At 45.3% G+C, this 16,334-nt stretch overlaps 1 protein-coding gene across 1 annotated transcript in view; it reads left to right on the forward strand.

Moving 5' to 3' along the window:
* The first annotated feature begins 500 nt into the window (after positions 1 to 500).
* LOC147463993 (protein RETARDED ROOT GROWTH, mitochondrial-like) overlaps positions 501 to 16,334 on the forward strand; it is a 29,433-nt gene continuing 13,599 nt past the window's right edge. Inside the window, exons 1-3 of the mRNA XM_086492300.1 lie at positions 501 to 1,096; positions 1,727 to 1,844; positions 1,932 to 2,091. Of these exons, the coding sequence (XP_086348426.1) occupies positions 588 to 1,096; positions 1,727 to 1,844; positions 1,932 to 2,091 (787 nt within the window). The 5' untranslated portion in view covers positions 501 to 587. The remainder of the gene's footprint in view (positions 1,097 to 1,726; positions 1,845 to 1,931; positions 2,092 to 16,334) is intronic.

Below are 16,334 nucleotides of genomic sequence, written 5' to 3' on the forward strand. Positions count from 1 at the left end.
TGTGAATAGGGAAACGGCATAACTAGTAGAGAAGGTTGGTCTTTGTGAATGTTGGCATTTGTGCTACTTAGGTCCGTGTCACACTAGGGCAGACAAGAGGTGGCCTTGCTTAGGTGGCGAGCATCGGTTCGTTGGGCGAAAAGGTAAAGTTGGTCGAGTACCTTGTCAGAGGGACGGGCAAACACCTCGGCCAAGTTTCCAAACTCCATGGCCATCTGCAAAAAGGCACGCGGGAAGGGAACTCACGGGCTCTGAGCCCTGCTGTGCAACGTGCAACGCGGGGGCTTCATCATCTGCCCTACCCCCATTCGCTGTGCGCTCAGGGCTTCTCTTTTGTTAAAATTTGTGTGTGACAGCGAAGTTGCGAACCCTCCGAAAATCAGAGTGGGACGGGTGTCCCAGTCTGACAGGGGCCTTACACATAGTATAGACCAATTTCTAGAGGCTAGACCCAATTCATTTTTCCATTTAAAATGATTGGAGGGCCCTACTCAATAGAGCCTAGAGAGACACAACCCTCCATTCTCGTCCCTCGTCGAAGCAAACCTATGGCGACTGCCAACGTCTGATTTTGTGCACCCAGTTTGATGGCTGCTCGCCATCGACTCTGCACTGTGCTTCTTCGTTCTGTCAGAAGCGAGCCCCGCTACTCAACTGGGTTTGAAGCTTCAGCTGCAGTGCATTGCGACCTCGAGCGAAAAGCAAATGCAGTCTGCCGCACTCGCTGCTTTATTGCGCAGGCTATTAAGGATTGCCGTTCTCTCAGCAACCAGCTCTCTTCTCTCAGCTTGAGGGGCTCCAGGTTTTCGTCTTCATCATCTTTTGCAGAGGATGATCTTCCTGGAAGAGATGACCCTGGTTGCGAGAGAGACTCTTTGAGATGGGAAACCGAGCAGCAGAAAAAGCAACAGTTTCTTCCAACTTTGTCTTCTGCTTCCCCTCAAGCCATGCTTTTACCCTCCTCAAACTCGAACCCTGTGCAGGATCAAGAGGCTTATATGATTCCCGAGGAACCTAGCTCATTACCACCGCCAGCCCCTTTTGGTGAACCTACCGACATCTACATCCCTGTGAAAGCTTATTTCATCTCTCGGAGGTATGCCTGCTCCATTCCATCTCATAGAGTTGTGCTAAAACTATAAGACCAGTGAAAGCAATGCAACGTGGCCATTCACTCAAAGTCAAATCAGAAGATCATATCTGCAGAGTGAAACAACTACTGCAAAGTGCTCTTAGGTTCATTTCAAAATGAGTTTACCCATACATTGTATCATTGGGCTGTCTAAAAGTGTGTTTCCCTGCATTAGACCTTACACTACAAGTGGACAATGTGAATTGCATGGTCCAAGGTCTAATGTTAGCAAAATTACTTTTAGACAGCTTCATGATACAATGTCTACATGTGTTTCACAGGGCATTAAACTTTTTGGGATTATGAGGTGGTGTGGTAGAAGTTACACGAGAGTGGAAAATTATCATCCGAGTAGTTTCGATATGCCATGACAATGTAGGAAAACTATCATGTTTTGTCTCAGAAGTTGCACCAAAACTCCCAATGACCACTAGAGCCATGATTAAGGAGTTTTCGTTTTTGGGTCCATCACGAGGAGAAGATTTCTGAACAATGTCAAGCAAAGAGAAAGTATAGGTTGAGCAGGTTCTTGTAGCAGGATGATGGTTATGGATACAAAAACTTATGCACTTCTTTTTTTGGGCTTTTATACAGAATAAACTTGAAAAGTTTGCAAGATGAGCAGTTTCTTGGAACAATTGCATCTCGTAATCATCTAATCTTGAAATGGAAGGATCGACCTCCAGGATGTCCTCCGGCCACTGGCAAATTTGTGTGTGTTTTGCTTTCCCTATGGTTAGCATCAGCGCCAAATCGTTTTTCATAAAAATTAACTGGTTAATCTTTTGCTTGACACCAGGATATGCAAGGGATGACCACATGGAGCTCTACGCGCTATATTGTGGTCTTCAGTTATGGAGCAGTCGTTCTTTTTAATTTTGGGGATAATGAGGAGCTTGAGTGCTTGGATGTCATACGTCAGCATGGTTCGGAACAATGCCAAGAAGCTAAGAAGGATGGTGAGTGTTGTGTTATGTAGACAAAGATGCATGGTTAGGTTGTCTTTACTGCCGATGGTTATGTATTCTTGTGGATGATTGAGATGAATTTGGGAGTGGCATCCTCTTTTGAGGTGGATGCTTTGTTTAGTAGAGGTTTGTATGGATAAACACCAAGACGCGTGTTCATGCACATACATGGGCACACAAACATATACATACGCGATATATTATATGCTATAGTTTATGGTCATTTTATCTTCTATCACCTCCTATCGAGCATGATCTCTATCCATTGTGCAATTGAGTGTATTGTGCCTAGCTCACACTTCAATGGGAAAGCTGTGAGTTGAGAACGCTTAAAAGCATAATTAACAACAATTACAACATAATTGTCAAGAGAATAGAACGCTTGTTGGTTAAGTTTTATTTTAAAAGCTAGCAATTTCATGGTTTTCCTTAATATAAAGCTTTAGCCCAACTTGTGATCCTTACATTTGCAAACTTTCCTCAAGTCTTGGCGTTCTAGAGTGAGAGCCCACCCATAGAAATGTCAAAAGTGCAGCGAAAGGTGTGGTGACACGGGAGCATGGTAGAGAGAGACGCTAGAGAGAGAAAATGGATAGAGAGTGGACAGTCTTGCGGGGGCAACTTTGCTATCGCGAGAGATACAAGGCTCTATTGCCAAAACGAGGGCACCCCCCCTCCCCTATATAGGGGGTCACAGAAAATGCCCAACCCAACTCCAAATGAAGAGAGAGAGTGCAAAAAATAGGGCGCCCAACACAAAAGCCAACAAGGGACAAAATCCCCCCACATGTCTAGAATTGTAAAAGCCTCAGAAGGTTAGGCACAGGCACAAAGAAGCCCTCACTCACTAGATCTAGATGGGAAACCAGAAGATGGCCTTCAAGTCCTCCTAAACTCTAGTATAGCGAGTGTATTGTTGTGAGGGGATGGTCATTGGCATTTCTGTATAACATCAGCGTTCGCTCAAGAATTGAATTTGTTTTCTAGATGAAATTACTCCTCTTAAGGGGAGGCATGTCAAACAACTGAGTGATGTGGCTTGACCCTATGGATCAAAAGAGGAAGAGGATGAGTCCAGTTTAAGTTCGATTGGAAGCGGTGATCCAAAGTTGACGTGGTAGGTCCAATGTCAGCCTGCAATGGAAGGTGTAGTGACAAAGAAACACGTGAAAGGGAGAGAAGATAAAGAAAAATTACTTGAGATAGAAGATGTAGAGAGATCGGACAAGCCTTGCAGGGCAACTCTACTACACTAGAGAGCTGTAGGGTTTTGTGTTGCCAAAATGAGGGTACCCCGCTTGGGCTCCAAAATGCCCGACACTTGCAAATACCCATGACCCAAAACTATGGAATTATGAGGAAATAGGGCATACAACAGGGCGTCCAACTCAAAGGCCTACAAATGGCCAACTTGGACAAAATCTGGATAATCCCTCGACATGCGTAGAATTTGGAAAAGTCTCACAAGGCCGGGAATAGCTGCAAAGAAGCCCTCACTCACTAGATCTAGACGGGGAAACCTTGTTAGACTTACACCACTCTGTTGCTTCACTCAAGTCTAGGGCATACATGTACGGCTAGTATGTCTGCGGGCTGGCCACCCATAGTCTAGGTTGTACCTGGTCCGACCGCCCGAGTTTGGGGCCGGTCGCCCACCTTGTCCGAGCGCCCTCATATTTCTTGTCACAAGACGGGCACCACGTGCCAATAGAAAAGAACAGATTGAACAGACTTTTACCACTCAAATAACAATTGAACTGAGAGAGAGACGACACGCGACACGGAGTGGCAGAATTCCACCCCAGAGAGTATTGGCCCCAAACTTTGGCGCCCTTTCGGTATTTCTTTATATTGCATCAACACAGTACAAGCCGATACTTCAGACTCTGCACCTTCTCCAGGAAGCATGCCATAGAATTAGCCCTAGCCTCATATTTAAAGGCCCTAGGCCCCAAAAGCAGTTTAACATGAAAAGCCTTCAAACTCAAAAGCTTCTGGTCCAAAAGCAATGCCAAAAAGCTGCCAACGAAATCCGTATAGTCTGCCACGACAGCATAGAGAGAGAGAGAGAGAGAGAGAGAGAGAGAGAGAGAGAGAGAGAGAGAGAGAGAGAGAGAGAGAGAGAGAGAGAGAGAGAGAGAGAGAGAGAGAGAGAGAGAGGGAGAGGAGAAGAAGAAGAAGAAGAAGAAGAAGAGGAGAGTTTTAACATCGTAGGAAACTATTCCAAGAGACCTTAAAGATCTAGCCGACGAGGAGAGTTGAACTCAAGACCTGTTATTCAAGAGGGAAATGGCATAACCAATCTACCACACTTGGGTGATAGAAAGGTTATACCATTTTCCTCTTTTTATTAACACACACACACACACACCCACACCCGAGAAGAAGAGAGTTTTAACGTCGTAGGAAACTATCCCAAGGAGACCTTAAAGATCTAGCCGACGAGGAGAGTTGAACTCTCAGAGAGAGAGAGAGAGAGAGAGAGAGAGAGAGAGAGAGAGAGAGAGAGAGAGAGAGAGAGAGAGAGAGAGAGAGATTCATGACAAGGGTTTTGTTCAGGTCAATCAGCCTAGAATAGGAAGTGTTCTGGCACTTTTGTGAGTCTGTTCGCAGACCGTGTATGCCCAGGCACTTAGAGTAGATGCATATCCTCTAGTTGCACACAACATGATCATTAGAACCCATCAGGAGCATTTTTACAGTGCACAGACCAATTTTCCCTATTTTAGCAATTTTCACTTGTTATTATTACGTGACTTTTGTTGGGAAACTAGGTAGGGCAATCTGACTCAGCAAGTATGTAAGAAAACCTAGCGCTAGCACTTTCTGGTAGAAGAGGCAGCAGAGACGTGACATCCAACAGAGCACCTTCTCAGCAAGAGAACCCCCCCCCCCCCCCCCGGATAACTTAGCGTTTTCACCCAAGGACCAAAGACCAAGAGCGAACGTTTTCATTTGCATCGCAGATCAGCTAGGGTTTTGCATTTGCAACATCCTAGAGACAACAGACATGTCACGATTGTGACTATGTTAACAGCAATACATCTACTCTTAGTTGTAGATACGCGAAGTGCCATGCCAAGCAGAATCCCTACGCTTGGATGGTCACACCCCTTCGCCCAAAAGACGTGCCTCTTCGTCAAAAGCCACACTCCTTCGACGACTGGTCACACCCCTTCGCTCTACGGGTGCGACTCTTCGCCCAATTGTTGCAGCTCTTCGCCGAAAGGATGTGTCTTTACGTCTAAAGTCATGTCTCTTCACTAAGAGACATGTCTTTTCATTTATGTCTCTTCGTCTCCTATATAAGGAGCCTATTGTACTCAGTTTTCAACAAGTCATCAATCAATCAAACACAGAGTCTTCTAAGTCTTGTTTTGAGTTCAGTTTCAGTTTCTTAAGTCTTAATCATGAGTTTAAGTACTTAATTAAGGATTAGCGACTAGAATCCTTACAGTGGTATCAGAGCAAATTTTTCCCGGGACCCGAAGGTTGTGAGCCTCTCACCCTCGCCGCTACCCTCTCCCCCCCTTCCCGGAGTTGCATGGAAGCAGAAGAAAGGTGGTATGCATGTGCATACGAGCATATGAGGTAACCTAGACCTTATTTCTCAATTCTGTAAACAGAAAACAGAACACAGATGTGTGTGCGCGCGTGCGCGTACCCGTGAAGGTGATGTTGGTGGTCCTGCTATTGCCCTTTCGTGGGATGCACCCTTTGGCTTTTGCTTGCACCTCTTTGTGCAAATAGCCACATATTCAGCAGGCTGCCCCTTCGAGCTCGCACCCCTTCGCGACGGCACGCCCCTTCGTGTTCGCACCCCTTCGCGACGGCGTGTCCCTTCGTGATCGCACCCCCTTGGCACATGCAACGCTGGCTGGATTGCTGCTTCGTGATGCAATCTACACCCCATGGCGCATGACATGCTGGCGGCCCTGCAATCTCTGCCGGGCCAGTGCAAATTTATTGTGATATGTGAATTGTTTTGAAATGGTTATTTGGTGCTATCGCGGTTGATTCTTGACTTGGAGTGTCCAAGTCTGTTACAGTGGTATCAGAGCACGGCCGATTTCTCTTCTACGGGAAATCTGATCCCCGATTTTTTCTTTTCCGCGGCACCTGTGGCTTCAGGCAATGATCAGTCGACTCCCTCTGCATCTGGAGATGCGGGCTGGGATCACAACGAAGATTCAGACAGAGTATGGCCTGCCTTGGCCTACTTGGGCGGAGCGGCGAGAGATGGAGCGTCGCCAGTTGATCGGCGATGCAACAAAGATGATGCTCAATTTTGCCAAGGACCCGAAGATGGCAAAATATATGAACCAGACCTCTTTGGAAGAGGTACAGATGGAGTGGGAAAGAACCACAACACCACTCCCGAAACCCGCTCTCAAGAAACCTTCTGCCTCCAAGAAAATATACGGAGAAGGAGCTGGAGAACGTGGTTGATGCACGGATTGCTCAGCTTTTTGGCGCGCACAAGAAAGCCAAAAAGCACGACAAAAAGCTGAAGAAAAGCATTGACTTTCCATGTTATTTGGGTCGTCAGTCGACTTTTGACAAGGCAAAGAAACAGAAGAAGCGTGTTCTATTTGAAGGAGTACCGAGTTCTTCTTCTTCTTCTTCTGATAGTTCTTCTAGCTCCTCGGATTCGAGCGAAGAAGACAGAAAAGGTAAAAAGCGAAGCAAGAAACAAAGCTTCGGAAAGGGCAAGAAGAAGGCTACATCTCGCCCAGAGACTGACAGTTTTACTGAGGACTCGTCTACAGACAGCTCAGATTCTGATCATGGAAACTTTTATGCGAACAAGAAGAATTTTTTTTACAAAGCTAACCAGTATGACTTTCTCGAAGATAAAAGCAAGAAAGTCCAAGAGTTTAAGGAAGGTGGCCACTCGATCAAGTTTGATACTTTTTCAGGATACTTAGATGCTTCGAAGGCTTTGTCTTTTATACAGCAGTTTGACATCGCTTTCGCGGGAGGACGCTATTCAGAGCACTCCAAGATTCGGAGAGCTACCTCTTACCTTAAGGGGAATGCTCGTACTTGGTGGTCCACGCTTCTTTTAACAAGAGTGCGCCAGTTAAATGGCTGAAATTTAAGAAGCTTTTTATTTCTTCTTGGTTGACGCAAGAATATGAACGAGATGTACGAGCTGCTTGGAACCATCTTCGGATGATCAAGAAAGATACAATCAATGCTTACTGTGAAAGATTCTGGAGCTCTTTTCTACCCGCCTCTTCATTCAAGAAGATCTCGTTCAGAGAACAGATTGAGCGGCTTACCTTGGGTTTACCTACAGAGATCCGAGATCACTGCTTGGAACAGAAGTCAGCTTCTATTAAGGAGTTGATGAGTCATGCGAAGCGGGGCTTTGCCATTCACTCTGGCAGTCTGACCTACCCCACACATGAGGCCATGACACAACGAGCCGAATAGACTTCTGGGAATGAAAGTAGAAAGAAAAAAGAGCAACCAAGAGAAAAATGATGCATGACCCAAGCTTACTCCTGAGGAGAGAGCTCGCTTCATCAGAGAGGGGAAGTGCTTTGGATGCGGGGAACAGGGACATATCTCCGCGAAGTGCCCTAATAAGGCACAGAAAGAACAGAATGATAAAGACGACGACAGGCCTGAGAGTTCGAGAGCAGCTGAGGAAGGTGGCAGAAAAGGCAGATAGAAAAGCGGAATTGGTATCACATGGCGTGGGACCTGCACCAAATCTAATGAATGAAAGTACAAACTTTGCCGCTTTTGGGGCAAAGTGAAGGATCAGGAAGCTCTTTTGAAGGAGCCAAGGCCAACTTCTTTTCACTTGGAATTGGTGGCTCGATTTGGAATTACGCCCGACAGACTGACGCCACAGGCACAGGTAGTACCCGGATGGGATGTTGCCATTACACCGAGCATTGGCAAACTTTGTTTGCAATGACAGGGGTGTTCAGGGCACGCGAGTGACGTTCTACTTAGGATCCCTTGGTACCACAAGAACTACACCGTGGTTGACTACCGGGCCGAGAAAGCGACTTTGATAAATGAAGGGCTTAGAGATTGTACTTGATGAACTTCAGTTTCTTACTCATTCTTTTGGGAGAGAACTGAACGCTGGATAAAGGTTGAATATGTTTTGACCTGTTCAAAAGAACGCCAAGATTTTTCTCCACACTCATGCCGATTGCTTTTCAAAGGGCATGAAGATCAAACCATTGATCTGATACCTGGAAGCACGTCACCGAACCGGCCACCTTATCGTGTGAGCCGAGTACAGAATGAAAAGATTATGAACCCAGTGAAAGACCTCTTGGAAAAGGGTCTTGTCCAGCCTAGTACTTCACTGTATTGCTCTCCAGTGTTGTTGGTTTTGAAGAAAGACGGATCTTGGAGAATGTGCATCGATTATAGAGCTCTCAACAAAATCACCATCAAGAACAGATTTTCGATTCCTAGGATCGATGATATACTCGACAGGTTACAAGGATCCTCGTGCTTTAGCAGGATTAACTTGAAGAGTGGATATCATCAGATCAGAATAGCGCCGGGAGACGTCTACAAGACAGCTTTTCGGACAACTTTTGGGTTGTTTGAGTTTTTGGTGATGCCTTTTGGCTTAACCAATGCTCCTGCGACATTTAACCGGATGATGGATAGGATTTTTCGAGAGTACAGGCTATTTGTTGGCACTTTCTTTGACGACATCATTGTTTTCTCCAAGAATGAGGCAGAACACACAGATCATCTGCTTCAGGTCTTTCACGCATTACGAGATCACACGTTAGTGATTAATGCAAAGAAAAGTGAAATTTTCCTACCAAAGATACATTTTTTGGGACACTTTGTGTCAGCAGCAGGAGTGCAAATGGGCCCGGCCAAGATAGAGACTATTCGTGATTGGCTCGATTTGAGGAATGTCCATGAAGTTAGAAGCTTCTTGGGACTGTGTTCGTACTACAGGCGGTTCATACGAAAGTTTGCAGAGGTTGCTTCCTCTTTGCATACCTTGACACAAAAAGGAGTACCTTTTTCGTGGGGACCCACAAGGTGACTGCCTTTCGGACATTGAAAGAGAAATTGACTACGGGACCTATTTTGACTTTGCCGGACTTGCAGAAGTCATTTGAAGTATATTGTGATGCTTGTGGTCGTAGTCTGGGTGTGGTCTTGATGCAAGAAGGCCATGTCATAGCTTACGAGAGCCGTTTGTTCTCTAGGCCGGAGATGACAGCACAGATTTATGAGAAAGAGCTTTTGGCAGTTATCCATGCTCTTACTCAGTGGCGGCATTACCTACTCGGAGCGGATTTCGTTGTCTTTACAGACCATCAGAGTTTGCGCTACTTCTTGTCACAGAAGCAGCTTTCGGAAAAGCAGATGCGGTGGGTGAACATCTTGTCACAGTTTCACTTCCAGATTGTCCATGTGCAGGGACAGAAGAATGTGGTGGCAGATGCTTTGTCTTAGAAACCGTTGGTTTTGGCTGTTTCCGCGATACATCATAGGAGCTTCGAGGATATGGTCGATCAGTATGCCACAGATACAGATTTTGCAGATATTTTCACACGGATACGGGATGGGGAGACAGTAGCTGGATACTTACTTCGGGAAGGCTACTTGATGAAAAAGACTATGTTGTGCGTTACACAGCCGCTGAGGGATAAGGTTATGATTGAATGCCACTGTCCACCTTTTACGGGTCACTGCGGCATTGCTACCACCATGAAGGGGGTAGAGAAATACTTCTTTGGGCCGAGACTCAAAAAGGATGTGGAAGAGTTTGTGCGCAGTTGCTTGGTATGCTAGAAGGTCAAGTTTGACAGGCATAAGGGACAGGGATTGTTACAACCTTTACCCATACCCACCCACCCCTGGGAAAGTATTGCAATGGATTTCATTTTTGATCTCCCGAGAACATAGAAAGATCACGATGATTTTTCGATTACATGGCACGTCTGAGACGATTGTGTCCGACAGAGACCCCAGATTTATGAGTTTGTTTTTGAAGGCAATTTGGGAGAACATTGGCACGCTGTTGCAGTTCTCGTCATCGTTCCACTTGCAGACTGACGGGCAATCTGAGATTGCCAATTCAGTGATTTTAGATTTATTGAAGTCTTGTATCTCGGATCAGAAGACTCAATGGGAAAAGAACTTACCTTTGGTGGAATTTGCCTACAATAACACGATACACTCTTCGACGGGGAAGACGCCATGTGAGATTGTTGAAAGTGCTGCGAAGGTTCCATCCTTCTTGAGCACGAAAGATTAGATATTTGAAGCGGATGAATATTCGCGAGATTTGGATACGGCTGTTGCCAAGGTTTGCGAGACTTTGCAGGAGTCTCAAGAACAACAGAAAAAGGCAGCGGATCTCCATCGTCGCGACTTGAAATTGAAGGAGGATGATTGGGTGCTCTTACTTTTGAGAAGGCACGCCTACGAAAGAAAAAGGGAAAGGAGAGGCTTTTTCCAAAGCTTAGTATGCGATACTACGGACCTTTCCAGATTACTGAAAAGATAAATGATGTCTCTTTCCGATTGAAACTGCCAGATACTTGGAGGATTCACAATGCATTGCATGTGAGTCTCTTGAAACCTGTTAAGGGTGATGTGCCTGATGATGGGGAGCCTGATGAGCAACCCGAAGTGGAAGAAAACGAGGAGATCCTTGTTCCTGAACAGATTTTGGCACATAACGATACGAAGAAAGGTAAAGTCCGAAGGCGGTTCTTGGTTAAGTTCAAGAACTTTCCTGCATTTGATGCGAAGTGGATGGAGGGAGGAGGACCTAGCAGATACTCCTCAGATTGTGAAACTTTACCTCGATGCTTTTGGTTTAGCTTAGTCTACTCCAAATGGAACCCATAATTTAGCTTGGCCGGAGATCTGGTGCAGTGGGATGCACAAGAGAGGAGTCACTCCACTCCTTTGTCAACAGATGCCTTGATTTTGATACTAAAGTCACTGATGTCTCTTTGACCTTCAGGGATACTGAGAGCTGACAGTATTCTGCTGGATGACTTTATGAAATGGAATTCTTGATTATGATACTGATTGTTCTTGACTTCTTGTGAGTGCAGGAACTGATAGACGAAATGACTGCAGCATTTTGGTCTGATTGATCTCGAATAGACATGGTTGCAATAGGGGTTAGTCAATTGGACATCGATGAGGTCCCGATTGGACCTAGATGTGATTGCTAGCTACATTGCCGATAAATCATGGTCTAAGATCCGAATGAATGTTGAATGTCATGTGATGTCTGGTGTGACTGTCGATTTTGTACATGTGCTAGATGTGTGTTCCTAGTATGTAGGTACTAACAGTCAGTGTCTGCTAAGACTGTTTATGGCTTTTGTAGGTTTTGCAGGCGTAATCGCGGTCGATTACAATGCTTTCAAGAGGGGGGTATGTCACAAAGTGATGACATGGCTACGGACAACAGAAACCCTAAAATTCTTGCAAACCCTAATTTTTGTAGGTCTAAGATCCGAATGAATGTTGAATGTCATGTGATGTCCTGTGATGTCTGGTGTGACTGTCGATTTTGTACATGTGCTAGATGTGTGTTCCTAGTACGTAGGTACTAACAGTCAGTGTCTGCTAAGACTGTTTATGGCTTTTGTAGGTTTTGCAGGCGTAATCGCGGTCGATTACAATGCTTTCAAGAGGGGGGTATGTCATAAAGTGATGACGTGGCTACGGACAACAAAAACCCTAAAATTCTTGCAAACCCTAATTTTTGCCAAAAACCCTAATTTCTGGAAATCGCGGAGGTTGATTTTTTTTTTTTTTTTTGAATGATGAGCGACGCGAATTTTGCTTTTGAAGAGAATGCTTTTTTTTAAAACAAAGAAAAGGAGAACTTGAGAGAGAAGAGCTTTTGAACTCTTATGCTTTTTATTTTAAAAGCTTTTGGGGCTCTGCTTTTGGGCATCCCTTGTAACCTTTAAATTATGTGGAGAGGGCTTCACTTCTCAGGGCATCTGGACGCAGAGTCTGAGAGTGAAACCCTAACCGCTCTCTTGTACTTTGATGATTGATTAATATAAAAAGAAATACCGAAAGGGGCGCCAGTCTTTGGGGCCAATATCTCTAGGCACGGAACTCCGCCGGGCCAGTGCAAATCTATTGTGATCTGTGAATTGTTTTGAAGTGGTTATTTGGTGCTGCTGCGGTTGATTCTTGACTTGGAGTGTCCAAGTCTGTTACAGAATTGAGCAGATAAAAGATTTGCAGATTTCAGCTATTAGCATTTTCAGATTTTATCCTGTCTCGTTGTCGTTCTCATCGTTGTCGACATCATCGGCAAGTCCAAAGCATTGTAGAGATTTGTGCAATTAATAGTAGACCGCTCTCGCCATAGAAGTGGGGCTTCGGAGGAGGGTTTGACAACTTTTCTGGTGTCGTATTCTTCTCTCTCTATCTCTCAGTCTGAGCACCTTCATTCACAGTGTTTATCCACTTTGTTTTGTGACCACTTGCAGTCTCTCACTAAAGGAATGGAAGGCTCTCCCTTCCGTAAGGAAAAGGAACCTTGAGCACAATTTGGAGCACTCATCTTGAGCAAAGTTCAACATTCACATCTGCTGCACCTTACATTGGTATCAGAGCTTTGGCAGTGTTCTGTATCACTCAAGGAAAGAACCACAATAATTTTTTTTACTTGTTGTGGTCGCACGTAACCCATGTCCTCTTGGGCGTGTCGATTCCTAATCGTGTTTTTGAAGAGTGACAGGAAACCCAAGAAAGAAGGGCTTGTCTAGGCTTCCCTTGTTTCTCTTTTCACTCATTGAGAGCGGACCATGCACTTAGCGGCCGGCCAATCGACGTGAGGTGGGAAAAAGCAACCTTGGTGTGAGTGCAAGGCTGCAAAGGGGTGCGCCCGCGGGAAAGAGAAGAGCTTGGGTAAGAGAAGATCCTTCTCTAACATAGATTGCATGCTAAAGAAGAACCTCAAGACTCAAGAACCCAAGAACCCAAGACCCACAAGAACCCAAGTTCCTTGTGAACTTAAGAACCCAAGACTTCAGTGTATGGTCATTACCTGAAGCGGAATGGATACTTCGCGTGGAGGTGATGAGCATGAAAGTGGCGAAGAAGGATTTTCCCCATCAGGAGGTTTTTCTGACCCTCCCCCTTCCCTATCTACGCCAAGGATTGCACCAAATCCTGTGGAGGCTTTGGTCAAGACGATGATGGATATGAAGTTACAACAAGAAGCGCAACGCGCTGTCTTGGAGCGTGAGCGCGCAGAAAGAAAGCAGAAAGAAAGACCGACTTTGAGCGTGAGCGCGAGCAAGCACGCTTGGCGGCCAAAGAAAGAATGGCCGACTTGGATCGTGAATACAAAGAAAGAATGGCAACCATAGAGCGTGAGTGCGAGCAAGTACGCTTGGTGCCGAAGAAAGAAAAGCAGAAATGGATCGCGAGCACAAAGAAATAAAAGCTGAATTGGATCGCGAGCGCGAAGAGTGTCACAAGACGGGCACCACGTGCCAATAGAAAAGAACAGACTGTATAGACTTTTAGCACTTCAATAACAACTGAACTGAAAGAGAGAGACGGCACGTGACATGGAGTGGCGGAATTCCACCCTAGAGAGTATTGGCCCCAAACCTTGGTGCCCCTTTCGATATTTCTTTATATTTCATCAACATAGTACAAGCCGGTACTCCAAACTCTGCACCTTCTCCAGGAAGCATGCCAGAGAATGAGCCCTAACCTCATATTTAAAGGTCCTTGGCCTAAAAAGCAATTACAGTGAAAAGCCTTCAAACTCAAAAGCATCTGGTCCAAAAGCAAAGCCAAAAAGCTGCCAACGTAAATCACGGAATCCGTACAACCTACCATGTCATCAGCCAACGCAAAATGCGGAAATCCATACAGCCTGCCACGTCATCATGTCGCTGCAATTTTCGAAAATCTGCCGTACAACTGCCTCGTCATCAGTTTTGCGTGTGTGTATGTGGGTCTTGCTTTATTTTACTTCCTTTATGTCACTGGGGTCCCATCGGACGGGGTCCCCATAAGTTGATAGGACTTCTTTTGTTACTTGTTCTCTTAGGGTTTAGGCCCCTCGGCCAGCATCTGCAAGTTGGCTCCATTCTTTAGGGTTTTGATACGTCAGCAGTTTGTGACAAAGAGCGTGAAGCGCAGAGCGCCCAACGCATGCAACAGTTGGTCCTACTATTTTCTAATGTGCAGGCGCAGATTGAAAAGAATCGGGAGAAGGAGACTCTCTCAGTCTTGTCTTTCACAAAGCACGACACACATGATTTGCATGATAATGATAAGCATGATGATTTGCATGATCAAGATGTGATTATTCACGAGCATGATGATTTGCATAATCAAGATGTGATTATTCACGAGTATGATGATTTGCATGATAAAGATGTGATTGTTCACAAGGATGATGGTTTAGTTGATACGTTTTCTAGTGAAGCTAACCTCATTGCAGATTCGATAGATCACGAAGAACCGATCTTGGCTTTCGAGTCGAGGTCCAATAAACCCCCATAGGAAATATTATGTGTGCGCATAATTAGTCAGTACGCATTGTTTGAGTGTTCATTCGTGATGCTTTCCTGTATTTTAGTCACCGCCCTTATGTGATCCCTTTTCATAGGCATGACATATTGTACGATGAACATGATTCAATCATGAATGAGCACGGATGTATGCAGATCACTCATGAAACGATGAAATGTTTGCAGCCAAGGAATTCACATTCCATGTCTCTTCCTTGGCACGACACAATATCCAAAAAAGCACAAGAAGAATTGAGCATCAAGTATCGGCATTTCCATTATGATCTGCCACAGTTGATTGATTTAGATTAGAAAGTCAAGATTCGGCCCCAGTGTTTGCGTGTTTTTGGTGAATGGTTTGACACTCTGTCTCTATGTTTATCTACATTGCATGCACAGTCTTTTAGGTAGACTAGAATTTTTCCAGTCACTTTACATGGAATGGGTATGTTCATGTTTTTGTGTTGGAAGTGGTTTCAGGAATTTTTATCCTTGGAGATTCTTGAAGAAGGTACACGCATGACTATAGACGAAGTTGAAGCATTGAAGGAGCCATAGATGACTTTGTGTCGCTTTCGGCGCGGCCCAAAGAAGCAAGCGTTGCAGACCTTTATGAAGTTCAAGTATCGCACGACCCACGCATCAGAGTGGGCCGGCGAAGAGTCCTTTCCAGGATTCCAGACGCTGTTGGCGATCTTCCTCGACGCCATACAGCTCGGTACCAGTATCTCACTTTGAGAAGGACGGGATGTCACGTGCACATCTAACCTTATGTGTACGTGGACAAGTTACTTCATGACAAGGGTTCAATTCAGTTTAGTCAGCCTAGAATAGGAAGTGTTCTAGCACTTTTGTGAGTCTGTTCGCAGACCGTGCATGTCCAGGCACTTAGAGTAGATGCATATCCTCTGGTTGCACACAACATGATCATCAGAACCCATCAGAAGCATTTTTACAGTGCACAGATCTATTTTCCCTATTTTAGCCATTTTTCACTTATTATTATTAAGTGACTTTTGTTGGGAAACTGGGTAGGGCAATTTTACTCAGCAAGTATATAAGAAAACCTAGCGCTAGCACTTTCTGGCAGAAGAGGCAGCAGGGACCTGACATCCAACAGAGCACCTTCTCAGCAAGACCCCCCTCCTGGCGGGTAAGTTAGCGTTTTCAGCCAAGGACCAAAGACCAAGAGCCAGCGTTTTCATTTGCATTGCAGATCAGCTAGCGTTTTGCATTTGCAACAGCCTAGTGACAACAGACACTGCAGATCCCCCTTGCAGTAGACCCTTTTGGATCAGCAGAACAGCCGAGCGTTTTGCAGATTCGCCGCAACAGAACAACTAGAAGCATCAGCGTTTTCAGTTTTTAGCATTTAGACACAACATAACAACTCCCGAACTAGATCTTACCTTCCCGCAATAGATCCTCGCCGCATAGCCAAAGTTTGCAGATTCAGCCCGGAAAACGCAGATTTCAGCATCTGTGTTTTCAGTGCGTCGTCTGCATCGTCGTCGTCATTGACATAGAGTCAGAATTCAGCAGATAAAAGATTTGCAGATTTCAGCCCCATTAGTGTTTTCAGATTTCAGCCCTTCTTGTCGTCGTCCTCATCGTCGTCTGCAAGTCCAATGCAATTAATAGTAGACCGCTCTCGCCATAGAGAGTGGGGCCTTTGGAGGAGGGTTTGACAACTTTTCTGGTGTCGTA

This window comes from Adiantum capillus-veneris, chromosome 2 (genome assembly GCF_014529385.1).
Source record: "Adiantum capillus-veneris isolate H3 chromosome 2, ASM1452938v2, whole genome shotgun sequence".
In the NCBI taxonomy this organism is placed as follows: Eukaryota; Viridiplantae; Streptophyta; class Polypodiopsida; order Polypodiales; family Pteridaceae; genus Adiantum; species Adiantum capillus-veneris.